General features: G+C 55.0%; 1 protein-coding gene across 1 annotated transcript; it reads left to right on the forward strand.

Annotated features, from left to right (window-relative positions):
- The first annotated feature begins 947 nt into the window (after positions 1-947).
- Positions 948-9,897, forward strand: PUS3 (pseudouridine synthase 3). Its single transcript, XM_073635264.1, has 4 exons — positions 948-1,335; positions 1,416-1,924; positions 3,356-3,546; positions 9,550-9,897. Exons 1-4 carry the CDS (start codon positions 952-954, stop codon positions 9,828-9,830), a joined length of 1,365 nt encoding a protein of 454 aa, XP_073491365.1. The 5' UTR covers positions 948-951; the 3' UTR covers positions 9,831-9,897.
- The last annotated feature ends 339 nt before the right edge of the window (positions 9,898-10,236 follow it).

The raw sequence follows: 10,236 nt of genomic DNA on the forward strand, positions 1-10,236 counted from the left end.
CCTCCTCCCTGTACCCCAAATCATCCAATACCATCCCCCTCCTCCTCCCTGTACCTCAAATCATCCAATACCATCCCCCTCCTCCTCCCTGTACCCCAAATCATCCAATACCATCCCTCCTCCTCCCTGTACCCCAAATCCTCCAATACCATCCCCCCTCCTCCCTGTACCCCAAATCATCCAATACCATCCCCCCTCCTCCTCCCTGTACCCCAAATCATCCAATACCATCCCCCCTCCTCCTCCCTGTACCCCAAATCCCCCAATACCATCCCCCTCCTCCTCCTCCCTGTACCCCAAATCACCCAATACCATCCCCCCTCCTCCTCCCTGTACCCCAAATCCCCCAATACCATCCCCCCTCCTCCTCCCTGTACCCCAAATCCTCCAATACCATCCCCCTCCTCCTCCCTGTACCCCAAATCCCCCAATACCATCCCCTCCTCCTCCTCCCTGTACCCCAAATCCTCCAATTGTACCCCGGGGGGTGTCGTGTCTGGCCGGGGATTGTACCCCGGGGGGTGTCGTGTGTGGCCGGGAATTGTACCCCGGGAGGGGGTCTGGTGTGGCCGGGGTTTATACCCCGGGGGGGGGGAGGGGGTTATGTGTCGTGTGTGTGTGTGTGTGTGTGGCCAGGGATTGTACCCCGGGGGGGTGTCGTGTGTGGCCGGGAATTGTACCCCGGGAGGGGGTCTGGTGTGGCCGGGGTTTATACCTCGGGGGGGTTTATGTGTCGTGTGTGTGGCCAGGGATTGTACCCCGGGGGGGTGTCGTGTGTGGCCGAGAATTGTACCCCGGGAGGGGGTCTGGTGTGGCCGGGGTTTATACCCCGGGAGGGGGGGGTGTCGTGTGTGTGTGGCCGGGGATTGTACCCCGGGGGTCTGGTGTTGCAGGGTATTGTACCCCGGGTATTTGTTACTGACCATCCCCCGCTCTCTTTCCAGCCCCGTAATGTCTGCAGAGGAGGAGGTCATCTCCTTGAAGGAGAGGGTGCGTGAGTTGGAGGCGGAGCTCCGTCGTCTGGAGGAATTATCTCGGGTGTCACCAGTAGGGGGCGTACGGGACGGAGACAAATCACGGAAAAGTGGTCATCCTGCCAAGCAACGCCCGCAGCGCCCCTTTGATTTCTCCGCCCACCCGAAGAAGCACGTGGCGCTGCGGCTGGCGTACCTCGGCTGGAACTACCAAGGCTTCGCCAGCCAGGAAAACACCAGCAACACGGTGGAGGAGGTCATCTTCAACGCCCTGACCAAGACCCGGCTGGTGGAGAGCAGACAAACGTCCAACTACCACCGCTGCGGGAGGACCGACCGGGGCGTCAGTGCGCTGGGACAGGTGAGGGGTCATATGATAATGGGGGTAATAACCACTTGGGGGGTAATATGCTATGTACTGATGCCTCGTGCCCCCCCCAGGTGATTTCCCTTGACCTGCGTTGGTCCTCCTCGGGGAAGCCCCCCGTTCGCTATGCCCAGATGTTGAACCGGGTCCTTCCTCCGGATATCCAGGTGTTGGGTTGGGCCGCCGTTCCCTCCACCTTCAGCGCTCGGTTCAGCTGTCGCTCTCGGACATACCGCTACTTGTTTCCTCGCGCTCGGCTGGATGTGGACGCCATGGACCGCGCCGCACGCATATTGGAGGGGACTCACGATTTTCGAAACCTCTGCAAGATGGACGTAGCCAATGGGGTGGTGACTTTCATCCGCACAGTGCTCAGCGCGAGGGTGGAGCCTGTTCCTGAGCTCCCCGGGGAGGACGGCCCCTTCCGACTCTACCATCTACAGATCACAGGGCTGGCCTTCCTCTACCACCAGGTGCGGTGCATTATGGGAGTCCTCTTCCTGATTGGTCAGGGCAAGGAGGAGCCGGAGGTCATCACAGAACTTCTGAATGTGGAGAAGAATCCGTGCAAGCCTCAATACAAGTGAGATGGGAGGGGAGGGGGGGCTAGAGCATGGGGGGGGGCAGGTGTATAGGTACAAGGGTAGGGCTGTGCTATGGTGATGGGTACACAGGTAGGGGGTGAGGTTATGGAGGTGGGAGGAGTTTGGTGGCCTCAGTAACCCCTCTTTATCCTTTCGTAGTGTGGTTACTCGGTAACACCCTCTATCTTCTCCCAGTATGGCGATGGAATACTCGTTGGTCCTTAATGACTGTCGGACCGACGGGGTGGATTGGGGTGAGCGAGAAGGGTTGGAGGTAAGGAGGTGGTAGGTATGGGGGCGGGGCTGTGGAGGTGGGAGGGCTCGGTAACACCCTCTATCTTCTCCCAGTTTGGCGGCGGAACACCCGTTGGTCCTCTGTGAGGGTCAGTTTGATGAGGTGGATTGGATGAGTGAGAAGGGTTGGATGTAGGCAGGAGTGTGGTGGTAGATATGGTTGCAGGGGGTTGTTGTCAGGGGGTGGGGTTGTGGAGGTAGGAGGAGTCCGTTGGCCTCAGTTAAACCATTATCCTCATGTAGTATGACGGTGGAATTCCTGTTGGTCCTCTAAGACTGTCGGATCGATGGGGTGAGTGAGAAGGGTTGGAGGTAGAGAGGAGTATGGTGGTAGGTAGGGGGTGTGGCTATGGAAGTGGGAGGAGTTTGGTGGCCTCAGTAACCCCTCTTTATCCTCTCGTAGTATGGCAGTGGAATACCTGTTGGTCCTCTATGACTGTCAGTTTGATGAGGTGGATTGGGGTGAGTGAGAAGGGTTGGAGGTAGAGAGGAGTAATGGTGGTAGGTAGGGGGTGTGGAAGTGGGAGGAGTCCGGTGGCCTCATTAACCCCTCTTTAGGAGTATGGTGGTAGGTAGGGGGTGTGGCTATGGAAGTGGGAGGAGTTTGGTGGCCTCAGTAACCCCTCTTTATCCTCTCGTAGTATGGCGGTGGAATACCCGTTGGTCCTCTATGACTGTCGGATCGATGGGGTGGATTGGGTGAGTGAGAAGGGTTGGAGGTAAGGAGGTGGTAGGTATGGGTGTAGGGGGTGGTTGTAGGGGGGTGGGGCTGTTGAGGTGGGAGGAGTCCAGTAGCCTCAGTAACCCCTCTTTTGGAGTATGGTGGTAGGTAGGGGGTGTGGCTGTGGAAGTGGGAGGAGCCCAGTGGCCTCAGTAACCCCTCTTTATCCTCTCGTAGTATGGCGGTGGAATACCTGTTGGTCCTCTATGACTGTCAGTTTGATGAGGTGGATTGGGGTGAGTGAGAAGGGTTGGAGGTAGAGAGGAGTAATGGTGGTAGGTAGGGGGTGTGGAAGTGGGAGGAGTCCGGTGGCCTCATTAACCCCTCTTTAGGAGTATGGTGGTAGGTAGGGGGTGTGGCTGTAGAAGTGGGAGGAGCCCAGCTGCCTCAGTAACCCCTCTTTATCCTCTCGTAGTATGGCGGTGGAATACCCGTTGGTCCTCTATGACTGTCAGTTCGATGAGGTGGATTGGGTGAGTGAGAAGGACATTCATACAATCACAATCTCACACCTACAACGTATGTGGACACAGGAAGCCGTGAAGACGCAGATCCTGCGAATGGCGGTGCAGAGTCTGGACTCGGTGCCGGTTGCTATGGATTCAGGTAATGTTACGTTAAGTGGCGTCACAGTGCATGCCGTCCAGATCCTGACTTCTCAGTGGAAAAGGCTATAGAAAATTGTTCCTGGATTCTTCCTGTAGCTCCTCCTCCTCTGCCATCTCTTTAGATTTCATCACACTAGAATGTCTCTCAGCCACCCCCAATGCTGAAGGAAGAGCAGGCCTAGCTCCTCCAGATTTTGGGGTTAGACCAGAAATCCTGGGCAGGGTCCCAGCCTAGGGTAGGGAGTTCCAGAAGATTAGAGGGAGGAGCTGGGTTGGAGAATGGGAGGTCTTTGGAGGGTATGGGTGATATTGGGGATGAATGATATCAACTGAGAGAAACCGGAAGTAGAACCTTTGGAAAGATCTGAGCTGAGCACACCAAAAGTGAGGGCTCTTCCTGGCCCTGGGTGGGGCTATATACTGCATGTATGCCTTGGGCGGGGGGGGGTAGAGATTTATACTGCAGTCATGCCCTGGTGGGGGCCTCATACTACCCAAACTGAATGGGAAGAAGCAAGAACTGCTTCTGCAGATGGAGAAGGAAGGATGTCATGGAGGGGGATGGAGAAGGAAGGATGTCATGGAGGGAGATGGAGAAGGAAGGATGTCATGGAGGGAGATGGAGGAGGTTGGAGAAGGAAGGATGTCATGGAGAAGGATGGATGTCATGGAGGGAGATGGAGAAGGAAGGATGTCATGGAGGGGGATGGAGAAGGAAGGATGTCATGGAGGGGGATGGAGAAGGAAGGATGTCATGGAGGGAGATGGAGAAGGAAGGATGTCATGGAGGAGGTTGGAGAAGGAAGGATGTCATGGAGGAGAATGGAGAAGGAAGGATGTCATGGAGGGGGATGATGAAGGAAGGATGTCATGGAGGGGGGTGGAGAAGGAAGGATGTCATGGAGGGGGATGGAGAAGGAAGGATGTCATGGAGGAGGATGGAGAAGGAAGGATGTCATGGAGGGGGATGATGAAGGAAGGATGTCATGGAGGGGGGTGGAGAAGGAAGGATGTCATGGAGGGGGATGGAGAAGGAAGGATGTCACGGAGGGGGATGGAGAAGGAAGGATGTCATGGAGGAGGAGGGAGAAGGAAGGATGTCATGGAGGAGGATGGAGAAGGAAGGATGTCATGGAGGGGGATGGAGAAGGAAGGATGTCATGGAGGAGGATGGAGAAGGATGGATGTCATGGAGGGGGATGGAGAAGGAAGGATGTGATGGAGGGGGATGGAGAAGGAAGGATGTCATGGAGGGAGATGGAGAAGGAAGGATGTCATGGAGGGGGATGGAGAAGGAAGGATGTCATGGAGGGGGATGGAGAAGGAAGGATGTCATGGAGGAGGATGGAGAAGGAAGGATGTCATGGAGGAGGATGGAGAAGGCAGGATGTCATGGAGGAGGATGGAGAAGGAAGGATGTCATGGAGAGGGATGGAGAAGGAAGGATGTCATGGAGAGGGATGGAGAAGGAAGGATGTCATGGAGAGGGATGGAGAAGGAAGGATGTCATGGAGGAGGATGGAGAAGGAAGGATGTCATGGTGGGGGATGGAGAAGGAAGGATGTCATGGAGGGGGTGATGAAGGAAGGATTTTATGGAGGAGGATGGAGAAGGAGGGATGTCATGGAGGAGGATGGAGAAGGAAGGATGTCATGGAGGAGGATGGAGAAGGAAGGATGTCACGGAGGGGGATGGAGAAGGAAGGATGTCACGGAGGGGGATGGAGAAGGAAGGATGTCACGGAGGGGGATGGAGAAGGAAGGATGTCACGGAGGGGGATGGAGAAGGAAGGATGTCACGGAGGAGGAGGGAGAAGGAAGGATGTCATGGAGGAGGAGGGAGAAGGAAGGATGTCATGGAGGGGGATGGAGAAGGAAGGATGTGATGGAGGGGGATGGAGAAGGAAGGATGTGATGGAGGGGGATGGAGAAGGAAGGATGTGATGGAGGGGGATGGAGAAGGAAGGATGTCATGGAGGGGGATGGAGAAGGAAGGATGTGATGGAGGGGGATGGAGAAGGAAGGATGTCATGGAGGAGGATGGAGAAGGAAGGATGTCATGGAGGGGGATGGAGAAGGAAGGATGTCATGGAGGGGGATGGAGAAGGAAGGTTGTCATGGAGGGGGATGGAGAAGGAAGGATGTCATGGAGGGGGATGGAGAAGGAAGGATGTCATGGAGAAGGAAGGATGTCATGGAGGGGGATGGAGAAGGAAGGATGTCATGGAGGAGGATGGAGAAGGAAGGATGTCATGGAGGGGGATGGAGAAGGAAGGATGTCATGGAGGGGGATGATGAAGGAAGGATGTCATGGAGGGGGATGGAGAAGGAAGGATGTCATGGAGGGGGATGGAGAAGGAAGGATGTCATGGAGGGGGATGATGAAGGAAGGATTTTATGGAGGAGGATGGAGAAGGAAGGATGTCATGGAGGAGGATGGAGAAGGAAGGATGTCATGGAGGAGGATGGAGAAGGAAGGATGTCATGGAGGAGGATGGAGAAGGAAGGATGTCATGGAGGAGGATGGAGAAGGAAGGATGTCATGGAGGGGGATGGAGAAGGAAGGATGTCATGGAGGAGGAGGGAGAAGGAAGGATGTCATGGAGGAGGATGGAGAAGGATGTCATGGAGGAGGATGGAGAAGGATGTCATGGAGGAGGATGGAGAAGGAAGGATGTCATGGAGGAGGATGGAGAAGGAAGGATGTCATGGAGGAGGATGGAGAAGGAAGGATGTCATGGAGGAGGATGGAGAAGGAAGGATGTCATGGAGGGGGATGGAGAAGGAAGGATGTCATGGAGGAGGATGGAGAAGGATGGATGTCATGGAGGGGGATGGAGAAGGAAGGATGTCATGGAGGAGGTTGGAGAAGGATGCATGTCATGGAGGTGGATGGAGAAGGAAGGATGTCATGGAGGGGGATGGAGAAGGAAGGATGTCATGGAGGGGGATGGAGAAGGAAGGATGTCATGGAGGGGGATGGAGAAGGAAGGATGTCATGGAGGAGGATGGAGAAGGATGGAGAAGGAAGGATGTCATGGAGGAGGATGGAGAAGGAAGGATGTCATGGAGGGGGATGGAGAAGGAAGGATGTGATGGAGGGGGATGGAGAAGGAAGGATGTGATGGAGGGGGATGGAGAAGGAAGGATGTGATGGAGGGGGATGGAGAAGGAAGGATGTCATGGAGGGCGATGGAGAAGGAAGGATGTCATGGAGGGCGATGGAGAAGGAAGGATGTCATGGAGGGGGATGGAGAAGGAAGGATGTCATGGAGGGGGATGGAGAAGGAAGGATGTCATGGAGGGGGATGGAGAAGGAAGGATGTCATGGAGGAGGATGGAGAAGGAAGGATGTGATGGAGGGGGATGGAGAAGGAAGGATGTCATGGAGGGGGATGGAGAAGGAAGGATGTGATGGAGGGGGATGGAGAAGGAAGGATGTCATGGAGGGGGATGGAGAAGGAAGGATGTGATGGAGGGGGATGGAGAAGGAAGGATGTGATGGAGGGGGATGGAGAAGGAAGGATGTGATGGAGGGGGATGGAGAAGGAAGGATGTGATGGAGGGGGATGGAGAAGGAAGGATGTGATGGAGGGGGATGGAGAAGGAAGGATGTGATGGAGGGGGATGGAGAAGGAAGGATGTGATGGAGGGGGATGGAGAAGGAAGGATGTGATGGAGGGGGATGGAGAAGGAAGGATGTGATGGAGGGGGATGGAGAAGGAAGGATGTGATGGAGGGGGATGGAGAAGGAAGGATGTCATGGAGGGGGATGGAGAAGGAAGGATGTCACGGAGGGGGATGGAGAAGGAAGGATGTCACGGAGGGGGATGGAGAAGGAAGGATGTCACGGAGGGGGATGGAGAAGGAAGGATGTCACGGAGGGGGATGGAGAAGGAAGGATGTCACGGAGGGGGATGGAGAAGGAAGGATGTCACGGAGGGGGATGGAGAAGGAAGGATGTCACGGAGGGGGATGGAGAAGGAAGGATGTCACGGAGGGGGATGGAGAAGGAAGGATGTCACGGAGGGGGATGGAGAAGGAAGGATGTCACGGAGGAGGATGGAGAAGGAAGGATGTCACGGAGGAGGATGGAGAAGGAAGGATGTCACGGAGGAGGAGGGAGAAGGAAGCATGTCACGGAGGAGGAGGGAGAAGGAAGCATGTCACGGAGGAGGAGGGAGAAGGAAGGATGTCACGGAGGAGGAGGGAGAAGGAAGGATGTCATGGAGGAGGATGGAGAAGGAAGGATGTCATGGAGGAGGATGGAGAAGGATGTCATGGAGGAGGATGGAGAAGGAAGGATGTCATGGAGGAGGATGGAGAAGGAAGGATGTCATGGAGGAGGATGGAGAAGGAAGGATGTCATGGAGGGGGATGGAGAAGGAAGGATGTCATGGAGGGGGATGGAGAAGGAAGGATGTCATGGAGGGGGATGGAGAAGGAAGGATGTCATGGAGGAGGATGGAGAAGGAAGGATGTCATGGAGGGGGATGGAGAAGGAAGGATGTCATGGAGGGGGATGGAGAAGGATGTCATGGAGGGGGATGGAGAAGGATGTCATGGAGGGGGATGGAGAAGGAAGGATGTCATGGAGGAGGATGGAGAAGGATGTCATGGAGGAGGATGGAGAAGGAAGGATTTTATGGAGGAGAATGGAGAAGGAAGGATGTCATGGAGGGGGATGATGAAGGAAGGATGTCATGGAGGAGGATGGAGAAGGAAGGATGTCATGGAGGGGGATGGAGAAGGAAGGATGTCATGGAGGGGGATGGAGAAGGAAGGATGACATGGAGGAGGATGATGAAGGAAGGATTTTATGGAGGGGGATGGAGAAGGAGAAGACTCCTGGCAGGCAGGAAATATGAGACAGGCATACAATGGAGGGAAGTCTCCACCAGGAAGAGGAAATCTTCATCCCGGGAAATCTGAAGAGCACACAGAAGAACTGGTGACACCCTGATGACATCCGCATATTGTACAACTTTATTGCATAAAGACAAGATTACAGAAGGTCCTCCCAGACCAGGTCAGGATTCTGTGCCCTCGAGTTGGCAGAAGAAACGGGGTGTGGCTATTACTGACCTCCACTAATACTATGCCCTTCCTTACAGGTTGGGCGCCTGTGCTCTGGAGTCAGGGAGTGGTCAGAATGTATGCCCCTCCTTCCAGGTCAGGATTTATACCCCTCCTTCCAGGTCAGGAGCCTCTGCCATGGAGTAAGGGAGTGGTCAGGATTTATGCCCCACCTTCTAATCTATGCCCCTCCTCCCAGGTCAGGAGCCTGTCAAATGGAGTCAGGGAAAGGTCAGGATTAAGGCTCCACTCTCTAATATTATGCCCCTCCTTCCAGGTAAGGAGCTTGTGTCATGGACACAGGGGAGTGGCCAGGAATTTTTCCCCACCTCCTCTAATCCTATGCCTCTCCTTTCAGGTCAGGAGCCTGTGCTGTAGAGTCAGTATGGAAGACAGGGGAGTGGCCAGTATTTATGCACGCCTCCTTTAATCCTATGCTCCTCCTTCCAGGTCTGGAGAAAGGGGAGTGGCCAGAGATTGCCTTGCCTCCTCTAATACTATGCCCCTCCCAGTTCATGACCTGTGCTGTGGAGACGAGTGGCCTGGAATTATGTCCCGCCTACTCTAATACTATTCCCCTCCTTCCAGGTCAGGAGCCTGTGCCATGGAAAGAATGGCTAGGATTTATACCAGCCTCCTTTAACTTCATGCTCTTCCTTCCAGGTCTGGAGAAAGAGGAGTGGCCAGGAATTATGGCCTGCCTCCTCTAATACTATGCCCCTCCTCCTGGGTCTGTGGAGACAGGGGTGTGGCCAGGATTTAAGCCCCACCTTCTGTAATACTATGCCCCTCCTCCCAGGTATAGAGAGAGGAGTGGCCAGGATATATACCCCGCTTCCTCTAATACTATGCCCCTCCTTCCAGGTGTGGAGAGAGGGGAGTGGTCAGATGCCCTGCCTCCTCTAATCTTGTGCTTTTCCCTCTAGGTGAGGTTCCGGTGGCGTGGAGTCAGCATGGGACGGACGTGGTGAGTCACAGCAGCGGCCTGGTGGAAGGGGTGAGTGCCCGCACCTACACTCCCCTGATGAAGAGGGCACTGTGTCAGGGTCTGGAGGACAGAGTGCAGCACTACATCAAACGTGGGAGGCTGAAAGTGGCCCCTGGAGGAAATATACGTCAGAATACGGAGAAGACACAAGAGGGCGCTGAGGAAACCAATGAGAATGCAAAGAGAGCGCGGATTAGTGCAGGGGAGGAGCCAGTATAGCAGAGGACCGCTTCTCACATGGACAGCCAGAGGAATCTGACAGAAACCTGCCCGACAGTCCATCGGGGGGTGGGGGGGTTCTATTTTCTGTATTAAAATATGAAATTTCCATCAAATGAGCCTCAGTGTCATTCCTTACAAAAAGGGTGGAGCCACGATGTAGAAGGACAGAGTTGGGGGTATGATATGGGGAGGACGTAGAAGGGCGGAGCCGGGGTATAATATAGGGGAGGACGTAGAAGGGCGGAGCCGGGGTATAATATAGGGGAGGACGTGGAAGAGCGGAGTCGGGGCATGATATAGGGGAGGGCGGAGTCGGGATATAATATAGGGGAGGTCGTAGAAGGGTGGAGTCGGGGTATATTATAGGGGAGGATGTAGAAGGGTGTAGTCGGGGTATGATAGA

The sequence above is a fragment of the Aquarana catesbeiana genome, linkage group LG06, assembly GCF_042186555.1.
Source record: "Aquarana catesbeiana isolate 2022-GZ linkage group LG06, ASM4218655v1, whole genome shotgun sequence".
In the NCBI taxonomy this organism is placed as follows: Eukaryota; Metazoa; Chordata; class Amphibia; order Anura; family Ranidae; genus Aquarana; species Aquarana catesbeiana.

What these genes read in the sequence shown, in the direction of transcription:
- PUS3 (XM_073635264.1), top strand. Translation starts at nt 952, where the DNA reads ATGTCTGCAGAGGAGGAGGTCATCTCCTTGAAGGAGAGGGTGCGTGAG. An exon ending in GCGTCAGTGCGCTGGGACAG is followed by an intron (nt 1,336 to 1,415) that starts GTGAGGGGTCAT and finishes TGCCCCCCCCAG; the next exon opens with GTGATTTCCCTTGACCTGCG. An exon ending in CCGTGCAAGCCTCAATACAA is followed by an intron (nt 1,925 to 3,355) that starts GTGAGATGGGAG and finishes ATCCTCTCGTAG; the next exon opens with TATGGCGGTGGAATACCCGT.